This window comes from Fukomys damarensis, unplaced genomic scaffold (genome assembly GCF_012274545.1).
Source record: "Fukomys damarensis isolate Sample0158 unplaced genomic scaffold, DMR_v1.0_HiC HiC_scaffold_16, whole genome shotgun sequence".
Classification (NCBI taxonomy): domain Eukaryota; kingdom Metazoa; phylum Chordata; class Mammalia; order Rodentia; family Bathyergidae; genus Fukomys; species Fukomys damarensis.
The window spans coordinates 25921254-25938446 of NW_022900928.1; the positions used below are offsets into that span (position 1 = coordinate 25921254).

Sequence of the window (17193 nt, forward strand, 5' to 3'; positions counted from 1 at the left end):
TTTTTGAGACAGGGTCTCATACCATGTCGTTAATATTGTCGTCCAGGCTGGTCTTGAACTGTGTAGCCTAGGCTGGCCTCAAACTTGTGGAGATCCTCCTGCCTCAGCCTCCTGAGTGCTGGGATTACAAGTGTGCGCCACCACACCTGGTTCATCTATCATATTTGTATTTTCAAATAATTGATAATTGATTTTTAATTTATTTTTTTGTTTTCTCCCTAAGTTTTTATATTTATTAGTTCATTTCCTATTTTCTTAAGGCTTACATGTGCTTTCCCCTCTTAAGATTTCTTATGCAATCACTATACAGTTGCAAGTTTTTCTCTTTGAACAATTTTCAAGTCCAGCCTCCTGTATTCTAGGAGCCGTAATAGGTGTCTGGGTGTCACGCTGCTCTGTCTGCTGCAATTCTGGTGGTCTCAATGCTGGGTCATGAGCACATGACAAAGTATAGTAAACAAACAAATGCTCTGTCCCAGACTCCACTCCCAACATTCCTGGGGCGTCTGTCACGTGCCAGCACTGTGCCAGACTCTGAATAGTGAGCTGAGGGCCAGGGATTTAGCTCAGTGGCATCGCGCCTGCCTTGTAAACACAAGGATCTGAGTTTGATCCCCAGTACCAAAAAAAAAAAGTGAGCTGAACAGCTCAGCATTTGTCCCCTTTGAGCTTACATTCTAGAGACACAGACAAAAAACATGCGGCATAAGTGAGCTAAGCAATGTCTGGATGTTATGGAAGTAGAGCTATGGGTCCAACATGACCTAAGAGGTCTAGCAAAGAATCACCAGAAGTGACAGTTAAGTTCCTCAGAACCTGAGGCTCTGTCCTGTTCCCTACCCTACTCTCAGGAAGGTGGCCACTGGGTTTCTTTGGTATGAAAGTTACCTTCTGAGTTACACACTTGCTGTCCTTGACTGAAGTTAACTACCTCATAGGGATATTGCACCAAGGATGCTCCCTGAGGGTCTTATAGCTTCTGAGGAAGTCTGACCACCACACAGAGAGGAGAACAAACAGAGACAGCAGGATCATAAGAAGCAGAAACAGAGTAAAGTTGCGAGAATGGCAGCTACAACTCTATGGTATTGGATTGTAGGCATCATTTTGAACTAATGGTTTTTAGTAATATACAGATGGACAGATAAAATCAGATGTGTGTATGCATGCGTTAACACATGTATGTATTTCCTAGAGCTCTTCGCTGAGAGCCTAGAAGCAATGACACCCAAGTAGCAACGAGTGCACCCAATATCCAGACTGTGATTTCTAAGTCCTGAGACACTAACTGGTTTATTAAAGAATAAATAGAACTGGGAGGTTCCTGGAGAAGTGGTTGCGGGCCTGGGAGGGCTGGGGATGTAGCTCAGTGGCACAGCGCCTGCCTGGCAAGCACGAGGTCCTGAGTTCCATCCCTGATACCAAAGAAACAAAAAAATAGACGGATACAGGGAAAATGTGAATGAGCCTGGGACAACTTGTGATGCCAGGAAATAAGGAAGGGCTCAAAAAATGATGAGGGACAATGTTGAAAATAACTTGATAGCCAGGCATGGTGGCGCACACCTGTAATCCCAGCACTCAGGAGGCTGAGGCAGGAGGATCCCTGAGTTCAAGACCAGCCTGGGCTACATAGTGAGTATAGGTCAGTCTTAACTACATAGTGAAACCCTGCCTCAAAAAACCACACACACACACACACACACACACACACACACACACACTTCAAAGAGTTCTCAATAGCCAAATGTGGGCACAAATAATGTTAGTATTAGATTACAGAATTTACATATATGTAAATTAGTGAAAATGGGAGAAAAGTTTCTTACAATAGAATGCAAGTTAGTATATTTACACAAATAAAGAGACAGAAAGTCATTATTAGTCAACTACAGTATTAATTGTAAAGCAAGAATCACTCCTCAGAAGATTTTGATTTCAAGAGGAAAATTCCGTTTTTGGGGGGCACTGGAGATGGGCCTCAAGCATGTTAGGCAAGTGCTTTACTACTGAGCTACATCCCTAGACCCCACATTTATAATTTTATAATAGAGAAACCTAGCACACACCACCTGTGCCTTATGCTCAAGTTACCAACATCAGCTGCTAGGAGGCACTAAGGGCCCAGTGTTGCTTCTGGGGTCATTTTGCCAAAACTGCAGTCCCTCAGTCTAGTCATATGAAAGCATTGGACAAATCCAAATTAAAGGCCATTCTACAAAATAACTGGCCTGGATTCTTTAAAAGTGTCAGTGTCATGAAAGACAAAGATGGAGGAATTGCCACAGGCTGATGGAGATGAAGGAAACATGACAACAAAACATAATGTGGAGTGTCCTGAATCAGGTCCTGGACCAGAAAAGGACAACAGGGAAAACCTGGCAAAATTCAAATATCTGCAGATTAGTCAGTAGTATTGTGGGAATGTGAAATTTCCTGGTTTTGACAATCATAGTATGGTTTTATGAGATGTTAATATTGGAAGCAGATAGGTAGAAGGTATGTGAGAATTCTCTACTATTTTTGCGACTCTCTGTAAATCTAAACTTATTTCAAAACCAAAAGTCATCATAATCATCAACAACAGCAGCCGCAGCAGCAGCAGTCCCTGAGGTAGGGAACAGAACCGCAGCAGCTCTGAGGGGCTGGATAGTGATTACTGGACAAGTTCCAAGGCCTGCGCCTGGCTTCTGAGTGCCCTGTACCATATTACGACATTCTACCAGCATCAGGGGCCCTCTGACTTCAAGCCCCCACCCCTCACTTCCTGAAGAGGTAACATCCCAGGAAGAACCCACCAAGACCTTGCAGGGGAGGCTGGATGGAGCTCTGACCAGTAATGGCTACTGTACATGGTGCCCAAGTATGTACCCGGCCTTGCTGTGTTCTGCCAAGTGGGGTTTGAAACAAGGCCAGTCTGTGGAATGACTAACTTGTAGGCTTATTCTAGACTCACTTAGCTGGAACAAGAGTTAACAGTCAGGGCCAGGACAGGCTCCACGGCCATCTGATAGGACCTCACCCTGATGCTTTCCCTCTACAGCTTCCCAGTGTCAACAATGTCTGTCACCTGAAGGAGGCCGCTGCAGAGCTGAGCTTGCTTGGTCCCAGACTAGGGCAGGGTAATGAACTAGTCCGGCCCCTAGATGTGCCCTACCCTATCCCAGTCCTGGCGTGACTACAGGACATGGTGTGGGGAGGAACAGTGGGTACAATGGGGCAGAGGAGAGGGAAAGGCCTTGGCCCTCTCTTAGAATTTTAGAACATGGGAAAGAGGTAGCTACAAACTGAACTGCAGAACCACCTGTGCCTGGGCCTCTGCACTCTCCTTCCACCCCTGCTGGAGATACCCTGAGGACTGAGCTGCAAGAGTGAGAGCTGAGGATGCAGGTCAGTCTCGTCTGTCTTCCGTCCAGATCTGTTCCCAGCTGGCATATGTCTGGGCCTTTGGGAACATAAGAGCGAGTGACCGTGGGGAATGGGGATCAAGTGAGAACAGAGATCGGGGACTTTACTGCTCCTTGCCTTTTTTTTGAGACATGGTCTCACTAAGTAGTTCAGGCTGGCCTTGAACTCCCTATGTAGCCTAGGGTGCATTGAACTCACGGTGATCTTCATGCCTCAGCCTTCCTGAGTGCTGGGATTACAGGCATGGGTTACCACATCCGGCTCTTCTCTCTGCTTTGAAGAGGGTGGAGAGGCAGCTCCTCTCCTGGGGACTTGTTACAGTACAGGGTCCACAATCAAGGGGACAAAGGAGTGCTTCAGGCTGGGGCTGAGGAGGGAGGCACGGTGGGAAGACAGGGCAGTTGCCATGCCACAGTGAGGGGTCTTTATTGGATGCTCAGGGCACGTACAGGCAGGTGGGTGCTAGATGGTATAGCACACCTTCTCAGGGTTCAGTGGTGCCCGGATGTCCAGTTTGCGGGTCTTGCTGTCCTTATCGATGATCTCCAGCCTCAGCTTGGGTGCACGCTTCTCAGCCTGGGGCAATTCAGGGCTTTTGAGGAGCTGCTTGTCCGAGTCCTCCACAGTGATGCGCAGAGTACAACCTCCTGGGAGCAGGTCCTGCTCATAGGCTGCCGCCAGCTGGTTCACCACACGGCGCTCGACCTGCAGGGGTGGAAGATGAGACGGTGGCCTGAGCCTGGAGCTGGTCTCTTTCACCTACTGCTTGGGCAAGTCAGAGAACTTCTCTGAGCCTCGGGTTTCTCATCTGCAAAGTGGGGTAAAGAGACAGCTTACAGGACTGTGCTAAAGGCTCAAAGATGTCCATTTCTGAGGCTCCCTGCCCAGTTCCCCACTGTAGGTAGGATTCATACTTGGTCACCCTCCAGACAGGAGTTTTAGTTGATCATGTCGTATTTTGATTCTGAGGGGGCATCTTCCCTGGGTGTGGGCAATCCCAGCAGCCAGACTATCAGGAGACAGGCCTGGAGCCTAAGGCTGGGTATGGGCAAAGCCTCACTTCTCTCAAGCTTCTGTGCTCACCTCATGCTTGATGGAGCGGGCACCATAGTGCACATTGTAGCCGTCAACCAACACGTCTGCCACCTCACGGTCCCACAGCAGTGTGATGTTGTGCCTTTGCTTGGCCTGAGATGGGTCAGAGAGAGGCCTGTCTGCATGTGGCCACCTCTTATCAGTGGCCCGAGGGCTGGGCCTGTGAGACACTGTGTGTCCCCAGGGCTGCTGGCCTCACGCCCAGGGGGAGGGCTGTTCCTGGCCCAGAGTTCCAGACTCTCAGGGGGCAGATGTTCCATCCCACCCCCAGGCAGTCCCTTCTTACTCTTTTGGCCCAGAAGTTCAGTTCCTTATTGACTAGTTGGATGAGCTCCGAGTGGCAGAAGGGAAGGAAGTAGACGATCTCATTGATCCGTCCCAGAAACTCATCCCTCCGGAAGTGTGCCTGCAGAGCCAGGTTGGGGTTGAGGTGTGCTAGTGACCCAGGGGGCAGCAAATTTCTGGACCCGATGGGGAAGACGGGCTTCCACATCTTTAGGATGGCTAAGTCCCTGCTCCCCACAGCTAGGCTCCAGCAGGTGTCAAGAAAGGCTTACTTTCAGGATGGGGCGGATTACATTCTCCTTAAAGTTCTTTGAGATGGTGATCTTATCACTAATCTGGACATCACCTGCAGAGACAGAGACATAAACTATTTACTCCTCATACTTAGAGAGCTGTGGTGCCTGCCCTCCACTCCTACCCATAGAAAGAGCTGGGTCCTGCCACTGCGAGGTGAACCTGGTCTGAGGCTCCCTGGGTCCTTGGCTTGGGCTCTGCACTGACCTAAATGGTCTCTGAGGCCCTTCCAGCTCCCAAGTGCTACAAAGCCTGGGGTTCCTCAGGTGGGAGCAGTGGCTGACTAGGGAGGGGAAGAGTTGGCACTGAGACCTAGTTTTGTCTTGGAGGACAGGGGCTGTAGGACTCACCCTGAATAGAAAGACGACAGACACAGCCCATAGCCTCTGGCTGACGTGCACCCCTACACCCACCTATGCACATCTATGGGTGAAAATGGCTATGGTCATTTCCATGCAGCTTCTGATCTGCTGTCCCCTCAGCATCTCTAGCTGCTGGGTGTGCAATGCTCTGGTTCTGAGACTTCGGCTGTCTCCTGGTCCTCCCCTGGATGGCTCTGTCACCCACCAGACTTTGGGCTTTTTCAAGGGTGTGAAGGATTCTTTTTGGTTTGTCCCTTTCCATCTCTATGGTACCTGTGGTGTGCTCAGTGTCACTGAGGGACAAAGCTGCCTCTTAGGACTTCACTGGGGCCAGTATCCTAATCCCATCCCTGCCCCCAGATGTGCCAGTGGCTGGGTCACTCGCCTAGACAGCTCATGTCATATGTCATACCAAGGTTTTCAGCGATTCGGTTACGACTCATCTCCAAAGCTTCCTGCCTCAACTGCAGGGCATGCTGTGCAATCTCGTCGCTGGCCACATTGGAGGTCATGATGAAGATGGCATCCTTGCAGTCGATGGTCTTCCCCTTCCCATCAGTTAGCCGGCCCTGGGAGGGGTTGGGAACAGGACGGTCAGGGACCTGTAAGGCCCCACAGAACACCATGCTGCTGCCTCCAGCCTGGCGGTCAGCTGCAACCTCCTCTGGGTTGTCTCGGCACTGAAACTGGCCTGGTTATAGGGTTCCCAGCCCTGGGCTGCAGCTGCTCTATTGACTGAGAGGCCTTGAGGTGAGACTGCACTGCTCTTAGGCATCTCAGGGCACCAAACTACCCCTAGCAGCTGGAAGCTGGTCTGACTGCTTACCCAATGCACTCCAGGACAGGCTTGGTATCAGGATACTGGGGACTCAACAAGCTTTCTACACATGCCTGGTCTAGAGAAGCACTGAGACCAAGGAAATAGGTGACGACAGTGATGACGAAGGGAAGCCCAGTTCCTGCAAAAGTTCAAGGGATGGTACCTCGGGAGGGTTGCTGTGAGGACTAGATGTGGTCAAAGTGGCAAAGGAGCCTCAGGAGCCATGCTGTGCACATGGCAGAGCTTGTTATTACTACAGATGATAATGTGCCATAAACTCAAATAGGGACAATCTCTAGGGCTTCCTTCGAAGCTCACTGGAAAGGAACAAGTAGGACAGGGGTTAGGAGAGTGAGGCCTGCCTGGGACCACCTGGGAGGTGGACAGAGTAGCTCCTGCCAAGGTGGAGAACATGGCTCTGAGAACAGACCACAGGGCCCCCACTGTTGGTTCCTGCATGGGCCAGCAGTGTTGGGCCCTGCCACAGCCTCATCGAGCTGTGCCTTCCCTGTGAGCGGGGCCTGACTCAGGGTCAGCCTTTGCTTCTACAGCCCATGTAGTGGTGAGCTCAGCCCTGAGATGAGGGGAAGGAGAGGCAGCAGATGAACACTTTCTGAGTGCGGGACGTTTCTACCTTGCTTTACCTGTACCTCCAAGACACTGCTGGTTCCAAAAGGTCTATTCTATGGAGCAATCCCAGTTGGGGGCCAGGTCTGGGTGCCTGTGTGACGTGCCCAAGCATGTGCATATGACATTGTGTGTCTTCCACACTCACCTCGCAGAGCTCTTCCCCAAGGACTGAGTTCACACATTGCTGCACTGGCCAGAGCAATAATCCAGCAGCAATTTCATTCTGACAGATCAAAGCTCTGCTTATAACTGGGCCTGTGGATGGGTCCCAGATGGGCAAAGGGAGCAGGTGCAGTGCACGACTGACCCAAAGGGTGACTTTTTGTCTCTTCAGCTTCCTTGGCAATAAAGATGTATCCAAAGAGGGTTCTCTCCCTGTCCCACCTCCCCTCCAAGCATGTACATCCTGTGGGGGTTCAGATGCTCACCGAGTTATGGGGCTGCTTTCCCAGTGTCTCATGTAGCAACCCAGCCCCTGAAGGGAGGAGTGGAGGATGTGCTCCCTGCAGACCAGGTCCTTCCCAGGACTTGTGCCCTGGCTGTTGGATCTGGGGTCACCCGGAAGTGAGTCAGCATGAGTGTGGTTTGGGGGAGAACACGAAGGCCGTTCTCTTCTGGGCCCAGGGTTAGGGAGAACTTGGCCAGGGCCAGTTGGATGGAGTAAGTGCCTGTGCAACTGCTGTGCTTGCTACACGTCCCTGGAGCATCCCTTGTCCCAGGAGACTCAAGGGACTTTCTAGACGCCTGTCTTCCCTACTTGTACACGGAGGCAGGGGCTGTGTATGTCTTGTCCATGTCCCTCGTGCTCTACACAGTGCCTGATGATACAGTGAGTGGTGTTCTCTGGCTTGGCCTCTCACCTCTGCAACAATTCCCTCTTTGTCCCTTCCCTGCTTGGTGCAAGGCTCTGTGATTAAGCCTTGCTGCTTCTCTCTCTCTCTCTCTTTTTTTTTGGTTTTTTGAGACAGGGTCTCACTATGTAGTTGAGACTGACCTGGAACTCACTATGTAGCCCAGGCTGGTCTCGAACTCAGCGATCCTCCTGCCTCAGCCTCCTGAGTGCTGGGATTACAGGCATGTGCCACCACGCCCGGCTGCTTGCTGCTTCTCTGGACACTGAACTCTCCTGAGGTAACAGGGTGTGTCTGCTAGCCTGGATCTGAAGGATTCCTGAACTGCTACTTTTTTTCGGACCTTCCTATGCTCCAGACCCATGAAACTCGTGCTGGTCCTCTTAGACATCTCCACAGGGCTGGCCCTGAAGCAGATCTTATTTTCAACAACCCCACACCTCAATGCCTCACCCTTCTCACCAATCTGCTATCTGTGGCTTGGCCCCTGTGCTACCTGCCTCACCTGATGGCTGCAGAAGCCACCTGGTCATTCCAGGCCAGAAGTCGGGCCACTCTTACACTTGAGCAATCCCTTTCCTCACAGGCAACCTTCTAAGAGTGCTCTCTCTCCAGGCCACAGGTCTGGCTATACAGCAAACTCCCCCAGCTGCAGCCTGGACCTCTGCTCCCTTCTAGCCCTCTCTCTGCACAGATGCTTAAGGGATGTGTTACAGAAAATCGGACCCTGTTCCTTTCTTGCTCACTCTTTCGGTGACTCCCTACTGTCATGTGAATCTACATTCCTTTGTCTGGCTTTTTTTTTTTTTGGTCTTTTCCTCATTTCTTCCTCCCCTTCTTCCCTTCCTTATCCGTGGAATGCCTTCCTTTTTCTTGCTTTTTTTTTTTTTGGTCTTTTCCTCATTTCTTCCTCCCCTTCTTCCCTTCCTTCTCTCCCTTTTTTCTGTGGTGCTCAGGATGGAACTAAGGACTCCAAGCACACTAAGCAAGTGCTCACTGCCGAGCCACATCCCTCCTTGGCTACCTCATCTCCATCGCCCCACTCCCACTAGAACTGTGTAGTTGCACACAGTGCCCTGAATGTACCAGGCCATGTCATGCCCTGGGCTTTGGCATGTCAGGCTTCTTTCTACTGCCTGCCCTTCTCCACTGTTGAGCTAGCAACCCTCATCCTCTGAAGCTCTGCTGAATTACTGTCGGGTTACGTTCATCAACAGCAGAGCATTTTCCCTGACTGTGGGCTCTGGGAACAGCCAGCACGAACAAGACAAGGACCTGTCTATAAGCAGCATGTATGCATAGATTTGGCTAATCCAACTTGGGGAGAGCTTTGGTCAGGGGAGCCTAGAACATCAGAAACTACAGTCGGTCAGCGGGGTACTGCTGGAGGGATTATCAGCTTCTCAGCGCCATAGTATCATCATCACTTCCCTCAGTGGAGTGAAGCAGCAGAGGAGCGGATGGGGCTGCCACAGGGCATTTAAACTTCCTCTACACGGGCAGGGTATATCAACCATCTTCCCCACTGGGGCCGAGGACACTCTCAGAGATGCCCGCCCAAGGTGGCCTGAAGACTGACCTCTCTTTTGGCCCTAGCTGTATGGTAGTCATTTAAGCTGCAGGTTCTGGGAATGGGACTGCCTGGGTTTGAACCCTCAGTTCTTCTTTCCCAGCTGTGTGGTCACACACAAATTACTCACTCTTGCATTGTATCTGTGTCCACATCTAGTAAACGGAGGTGGTAATAACTCTTCATTCAGAGAGTTGTTGGGAGGACGATGCGTTGATACACGTACGTTTCTTAGAAAACAGTGTGCAGCATATAAAGTGCAAAAAAAGCCAATCACTACCTCTCTTTTCTGCCTGTCTCCTGGGCAGAGCTCAGGGCTGGGTGTGGTCCTCAGCTGAGTCCCACCAAGAGGTCAGTACAGAGAGGGTGGCCTCAAGGGTACATGTGTAACTGAGTATGTGAACTCCACGACTGCGCTCCTCTTCCTTGGTAGGTCAGCTGAGTGACCGGGAAGATGGCAGCAGAACTGGGGAGGGACCAGGGTGCTGGCCCAGGTGGGGAAGGCAGTGGCATTTATGGGAGATGAGGATCCTCCTGACTTGCTACCTGATGTGTTAGTCTGGGGGAGTCCTTCCCTGTGTCTCATGTGACGTGGGAAGAAAACCGTCTTCCCATTTTCTCAGGCTGGAGAGGGCTAAGCAGAAAGGAGGGCAGGACCCCATTTGGCATCTGTGTCTTTACTGGGTGTCCTTACTGGGGGAGGAGAAAGCCTCATACCTGGCTCCGCCCTTGGCTCCTCCTGTTCTCTAAGCAGGAAAGGGGCCCCGGGGAAGGTGGTAGTGCTGTCCTTCCATGACCACGAGCAAAGTCCTCTCTGGACTCAAGGAGGTATAGAGAGGGAGATCTGGGCTCTGGGAGTGAGTATATCTGTGGTCCAAACAGCTCTTCACACAGTGGTTCTGCAGCTTTGGACACATCATTTACAACCTCGCTGAACCTCAATTTCTTCCTTCGTAAAAAATGAGATAATTTTTCCTTTGCCTGGCTGTTGTGATGATTAGTGATACTGTCTGTTAAGTCCTCTGAAAAACTGGTACGTTTGTAACACATAATATTCACATTCATTTTTGAAGAGTTTGTGTGTGTGTGTGTGTGTGTGTGTGTGTGTATACACACACACACACACACATATATATATACACACACACATATATACATACATACATACATATGATCAATTTAGATTCCCTCTCCATTCTACCTGTGAAGTTTCAGCAGAGGTCTGTCTAGTCTAGCACACAGAATATACTGCTTAAAAGTGTGGTCTCTCCATTAGAGCTCACCTTGACAAGTAGGGGCCTGTCCAGCTGTGAGGACCCCGAGCTCCTCAAAGCGGGGAAGACTCCATGAGCCACATGTGACCATCTCATCAGCAGTAACATTGTTAGTGTTTTAAAGAACCCGTGCAGACGAAATCTGCACAGAGAGGAGCAAGAGCTGCCGGACCAGACCAGTTCCTGGAGCTCGTGTGATCCAGCCTCCCTGTGAGGTCCCTGATACCTAGAGATGGGCGGTGACTTGCCAAGGCCACAAAACCAGCTGGGAACACAGCTGGAACTGAAAGTTCAGCCCCTCACCTTGTAACCTCTGCCCCATTTGTCTCTGGAGAAGGCGGCCATGGAATGTCAACACTTGAGCAGTACTGGTCTTCCCTCATGTGCCTTGCCTGGTTCCTGCCCAGAGAGGAAGCTGACCCATAACCACTAAATGACCGAATGTACACAGGAGGTGCAGTGAATAGGGAATGATCAGCCAGCCTTCGGGTCCTGGTTCTTGCTGCTTACAGCTCTTGATACTTCCGGTGTCTCCCAATTCCATAGCAGCCTACGGTGACTTTACCTCATCAAACAGCTGCAGCATGATGGTGAGCACATCTGGATGGGCCTTGTCCACCTCATCGAAGAGCACCACAGCATTGGGGCACTGCTTTAACTTCTTGGTCAGCTGCCCACCCTCCTCATGGCCGATATATCCCGGTGGGGACCCAATAAACTTGGCCACCTAGCGGAAGGAGAAAACAAGTGAGGAAAGACTTTCTGTACTTTTAGTCTGCAATATGGGGCCAACATGGGAAGATGGCTTTATACACTATTAAGACTGCCAGTCTCTCTCCTGGCATGGCAGGAATCCTGTCATGATGGTAGACAGACAGATCTTTTCTGTTTTTTCTTCATAGAAAATCCTATGCATAACACATTAGTAACTCTACTGCATAGCTGTGCTTTCAAGAACAAATCCCAGGGCTGTTGGAATTATCTGAGGCCTGAAGGCCTTAATGACAAGGCATATAAAACACCAAGGCAGTCATGTAGCCAGGCCTTCCAACCACACTTCTCTGAGGATCTTTCTTACCTCATGTCGCTCCTGGAACTCAGACATGTCCAGCCTGATGAAGCCCTGTGTGGAAATAAGCAGGGGATAAGTCTGTGTGTGGCAGGAGGTAGAGGAAGAGTGTGGGGAAGAGGATCCCGACTATCTCTGGCCTAAAGGCCACATCAGCTGGATGATACATTTCTCCTGGTCCTTGCCTCTGCTCCTGCCTGTTCATTTCCCACCTAAGCAAGGCCATTTAGGGCAACTCAGGACTTATCTTCCTTCAGGCAGGCTCTGTTCTTCTGATCACCGCATATGGACCCCTTCACGTTTCCCTCCCTCCCTTTCTGGAGGACGTCATGTGTACGCGCTGGACTGGGTTACAACAGTGGACAAGTCTTGACCCCTGCCTTTGAAAGGCACCCCACCAAGTGGGGCAAGGAGATGTGCACAAAGCCAGTCCCCACCAGGGGGAGGGTGATGAGAAAAGGGAGGGCTCCATAGTGCCCCTCAACTCTAAGTATGAGTAGGGTACACAGTCGTGTTTTACTCTGCTTTTCTTTAAAATGAATGCATCTTTCTACTTATTTACATTTCTTCATTTCTCTTAAGGTATCTATGATGTAGTTCACAGCCTTCCTCTCTCACTACTGGGATTAGGTGTGATGCTTGGCTCCAGGAGAAGAGACTGATCTAAAGAGTTAACACAGGCAGAGGGCCCCTTCCTTGTCATGAAGAATTAACTGAGCCGGGGAGCTGTGAGGGCCCTGTCCATCTGCTAAGGCTGGGTTCCTCTTGTACTGGCTTCCACCCAAGAGCAGCACTCATCGACACTGCTGCTCCTGAGAGTGGGCACGATGGGGCACCAAGACCCTCAGAGGAGGGCACCTAGGTCTGAAATCCATGGGCCATGTTCTAGCTTGGTCACTGCTCAGAAAGTCGCTCAATGGTACGGTTTTAATTCTTTTTCCTGTCACTCTATACTGGAAATACTGGGTGGCAGGAGGAGCCATGGGTTTGGAACAGAGAGCTTGGTTTCTAGCCCCAGTTCTGCCACTGCCTTGGTGGCTGTGGATGTGGCCTCCCCTTGTAGAGTGCTGTTTCTTCCTAACACAAGGCTCTTGGCACCTCTCCCTGCCTCACTTATGATCTGATCAGAGACCTTCCAAGAGGTGGGAAAGGGCTCAGAGAGGTGACTAAGGCCATCTGATGCACGAGACATGGGCCAGCAAGCATTTCCAGAGGGTCCATGGTTGTTCAGTCACAAGACACACAGGGTGCAGGAAGGGTGGAGACGCCATGGGAAAGCTGGGAGTGCTACAAAGGGGAAGTAATGGACTGATGGGTAATAGCAGACTTTGGCGGTTACTATGAGTCTAGGTGATGTTTCAAAGCAAGCTATAAGGGGCTAAAAAGATGTGCAGTCTATGAGGCAAGTGCTATTATCATCTCCACTTCACAGATGAGGAAACTATTGGAGATTAGAGTAACTTGCCCAAGGTCACGGAAGCTTGACCATCCGGCTCCATGTCCACACTTAGGTCATTATGCAATACTGCCCTGTGTTTTTCAGCAGCTAACCAGCTAGGTTCCTGGCAGTCTTAATTTGGTTTTGCTACTGGGGATCGAACTTGGGCCCTTGAGCTTGTGAGGCAGGCAGCTGAACCACTGAGCTAAATCCCTGGCCCCTAGTAGTCTTCATTTGAAGGGCTCTGAGCTTCGTGCTCAGGTGTCAGTATCCCAGCAGACAGGGAGGACAGACACTAGTGCCGGTTTATGTCAACTGACCTGGCTTCTCATACTTCTTCTAGCAAATTGTTGTGTCACTCTAAACAAATCTCTGGGCTGCAACCACTTTGGTGTCACTTGATCTTAGCTTGGGCTTATCTACAAATGAAGTAATAATTATAGTACCATCTAAAACAGATTGTTTATGTGCTAATAATGTTTAATATTTTATTACCTCATGAAACCTTCATATCCAATGGGATAGGCAGCATTATTGAATCCGTTTTACAGAGGAGAAAACTGATATGAGAACCTGGCCAACTACAAGTATTTGAGGAGAGTTGGGATTTAACCCAGGCAGCTGAACTCAAATACTTACTTTTAATCCTGTTATCATCTTGCCCCTATAACTGCAAATCTTTGAGGCTCCTCACCCACTTCATGATGTCATCACAGAGCTTACTACGGTTCTTTCTCAAGGGTTATTAACTCTAATAATCAAAGTTAACAAAATTTCTCAATTTGGGAAAAAATAGCAGGGGCTGTGAGGGGGTAAAAAAGCTCATAACAGATCTTACAGCAAAATTGTAAAAATGTGCAAAAAATGTCTTGTGAGGCAGCAAGATCCAGAGGTATTAATCTCTTTACAAATGAGAGAATGAAGGATCAGAGAGCCAGAGTAAGAATTCAAGTCTGTGGCTTCCAGGTCAGGGCTTGTTTCACTTCACAAGTCACCCTGGGAAGCAAACAGGAGGGAATTCTGGTTTGGGAAGAGCTTGTTGTACACTAGGCTCTGGCACTTTCAATACACATTACTCTGGGCTCTGGAAGCATCAAGCTGACTGACTAAACAGCTGACAGTCCAGGACTTTTGAATTTTTTTCCCTCATTGAGTTTATTGGTACATTTTAGGCATACAGTACAGTTACATTCATTATTGGGATCTTGTACCTTTACATGACAGGTCTTGGTTCTCATTGTTTCCCCTTGTCCCTGCCCTCCCTTCACCTCCTCCTCCCTTCCCTATTTACAAATACTTATTTCCATTTTTTTCATTTTCTCATTTTTTTTTCTTTTCCCTTATTTTCTTTCCCCTACCCTCTCCACTTCTCCTACACCTTTAGCCCTTTTCTTCCTATCAGGACTTTTGGATTTTGAAGGCAGGTGTGTCACACGGCTAGAAACTATTTTAAATGTACTCTGTAACGAGTTGACCCTTAGGACTTGTACAGGTTGGGACTTTATAAAAGAATCACCTATGACGTAAAAATAAAATGGTTTTAGTGGGCTTTCACGGCTTTCCTCTCCTTCTGGGAATCAGAAAGAAACTGACAAAATTTACAAAGCAGTCTCCTAGAGCAGCTGAGAACAATGGCATTGAGAGAAGGATCCAAGTCTGAATTCTGGTTTTACTACTTTTCCTAAGAAGTGTCCTTGGACAATCCTTAATGTGATAAGGCATTGGTTTTCTCATCTGCAGAGTGGGCCCAAGTTAGTTTCTGTGGTGTTCCTCATAGGATCAAGTCCCAGATGGGCATGCTGTGGAGAGCATGAAGTGGTAAACATACCAGTCAAGGCAGTGGGCACCCACTGCGTGCTAAACCCTGAGCAAGCTATGGACCCCAATGATCTCATCTGATGCTCACTAGAACCCTAAGACACAACACAGGCCTGCATAGTTTTATGCTGAGCCAAGAGCACTGAAATTTCATGGGGGAAAGGAAAGCGTCTAGGGCTAGGAGAAAGTAGAATTAGAATTTGGGCCAAGGACTGTGGGGTCTATAGCTTTGCCTACCACAGCCAGCTGCATCAACTGCGATGTGGGTGTGGTGGGCACGGTGTTACCTTCCCCTCCTGGACAAGTCATGTACTGAGGGGTGCCAGCATCACACCTGCAGGACACCCTGCACTGGGGTTGATCTGTCTCCCATACAGAGGCACCGAGTGAAAATTACTTGCATCATCAGTCTTTTAACAAGCCACCCTCTCCTTTCTACACTAGCACGTCAGCAGATACTTTCCTTCCACTTCCACTGTGTATGAAGACATATTAAGACAGCTTAGATAAAGAGATTATAATTTGTAATTAAATATTAACCTTTCTGACAGTATTAAAATTAAACCACTCAGAATTCTTCATCCCTAATCAGGTGGTTCCTGCCCGTAACTGCATCTTCCCTAAGAGTCTCGCTAGTTTATGGCCCTTTCCAGTGTGCTAATTGTTTCAATCGCTGCCAACCTGATGAATTGTCTTAAAAATGCTATTCTGGTCGGCACTTATTAGCATGGCATGTGCTGCTGCTTGGCTGCCTGGCTGTCAAGTGGGTGTGCTCTAGATGTGGTTGAGCCAGAGCACAGGTACTAGTGGAACTAGGGGGAGGCTTGAGAGCCTGCTGCCAGTTTGTAGGCAGAAGGGGGCTCAGGAGGACACAGTCTGAGCTGCCTTGTTTTTGTGGCTGCCGGGCTCTCAGATAGGTGGCAAGAGGGTAGAGAGGCCACAAGGGGAATAGGAGACCATGACTCTGCTACTGGGGCCACTTGGCCAGTAGAGGTCTAGGCAACTGTTCCTCCCCTCAGAGAGAGGCTTTCCATAGAAACTAGTCAGGTGCTGTGGGGCTTGGGCACACTCAGCCATGAGCAGGGGACTTTAGCCTCAGTGCAGGGTAGGCTGGTTAGAAGTGTTTAGCTTTCATTGAAATGCTCTGCACCCTTTCTAAGGACTGTTTTCTTGAAAGGATTGTCAGCCTAGAGAGTCAAGCTGAGCAGCCTTTGGAAAGTCTGAGTATGAACAAGCAGGGGATGAGGCAGGCTCTTTTGTAGGGGAAAACCCAGGCGTTTGAACCATGGGAAGAAGCACTAGAAGCAGCCCAAGATTAAGGCACAAGAAGCCAGGTTTTAAAGCTCATACAGAGCCAGGCGTGGTGGTGCACGCCTATAATCCCAGCTACTTGGGAGGCTGAGACAGGATTCCAATTCAAGCCCACTCTGAGCAACTTAGACCCCGTCTTAAAATTAAATTTTCAACAAAGGGCCAAGGATGTAGCTCAATGATAGAGCATTTTCCTAACATGTGCAAGGCCCTGGGTTCAATCTCAAATATAAAACAAAACAACAAAGCAAGAATGCTCATGTAGGATGGAGAGAATTCCTACATATTTTTTGACAGCCCCCAAAACTCTCTCTACACAGCCCTGATTGCCTGGATGCTGCCCCAGCCTGAGCCCCCGGGAGGGAGAAAGCCTCAATAAACGCTGAGCTCCATCCAGCATCCTGCATGGCACCTGGCAGGGGGCAGATGCTTGACAGTGCTGTGTGGATGAATCTCATTTGGTTCTCTGAAGAACCCCAAGAGTCAGGCAAGCTGAGAATTATTATTCCCGTTTCACAGATGAAGAAATTGGAACAAAAAGCGGTAGGACAGCTTTCCTAAACTCCTGGAGCAATTGGTAGCCAGAGCTGAGGCTTGTCCCTAGGCTGGGGCCATCTTGACTGGTTGGCTGCCAGCTGCAGAGCTTTGGATTCGGGGACAGCATGACTGGGCAAGGTTTCCATGAACTGCAAACCAGGCCTCAGACCCAGTCCTTACCTTTTTGGCATCTTTGTGCATGTATTTGGCTGTCTGCTTGGCCAGCTCTGTCTTTCCTGGAGAGAGAGGAAGAAAAGGAGTGGGTTAGGACCAGATAATTGGAAGTGCTGGGACACCAGGAAGCATAAACATGGATGGGAATGGTGAGGCTCCAAGACTCTTCCAAGTCATCTAGGGAATGAACTGTGAAGCTAGGGTGAGAATCAAGTCTGCAGTGCGTCTTATTTTTCTGTGGGTGGGACTGAAGGTCT

General features: G+C 49.5%; 1 protein-coding gene across 2 annotated transcripts in view; it reads right to left on the reverse strand.

Moving 5' to 3' along the window:
• Positions 1 to 3619: 3619 nt before the first annotated feature.
• Positions 3620 to 17193, reverse strand: part of Clpb (caseinolytic mitochondrial matrix peptidase chaperone subunit B) — a 140248-nt gene continuing 126674 nt past the window's right edge. For both annotated transcript variants that reach the window (XM_010603218.3, XM_010603219.3), the window contains 8 exons: positions 16943 to 16998; positions 11668 to 11712; positions 11155 to 11316; positions 5857 to 6013; positions 5061 to 5134; positions 4790 to 4909; positions 4492 to 4596; positions 3620 to 4113 (listed from right to left, as the gene is read on the reverse strand). In XM_010603218.3, coding sequence (XP_010601520.1) covers positions 3871 to 4113; positions 4492 to 4596; positions 4790 to 4909; positions 5061 to 5134; positions 5857 to 6013; positions 11155 to 11316; positions 11668 to 11712; positions 16943 to 16998 — 962 coding nt within the window. In that variant the 3' untranslated portion in view covers positions 3620 to 3870. The remainder of the gene's footprint in view (positions 4114 to 4491; positions 4597 to 4789; positions 4910 to 5060; positions 5135 to 5856; positions 6014 to 11154; positions 11317 to 11667; positions 11713 to 16942; positions 16999 to 17193) is intronic.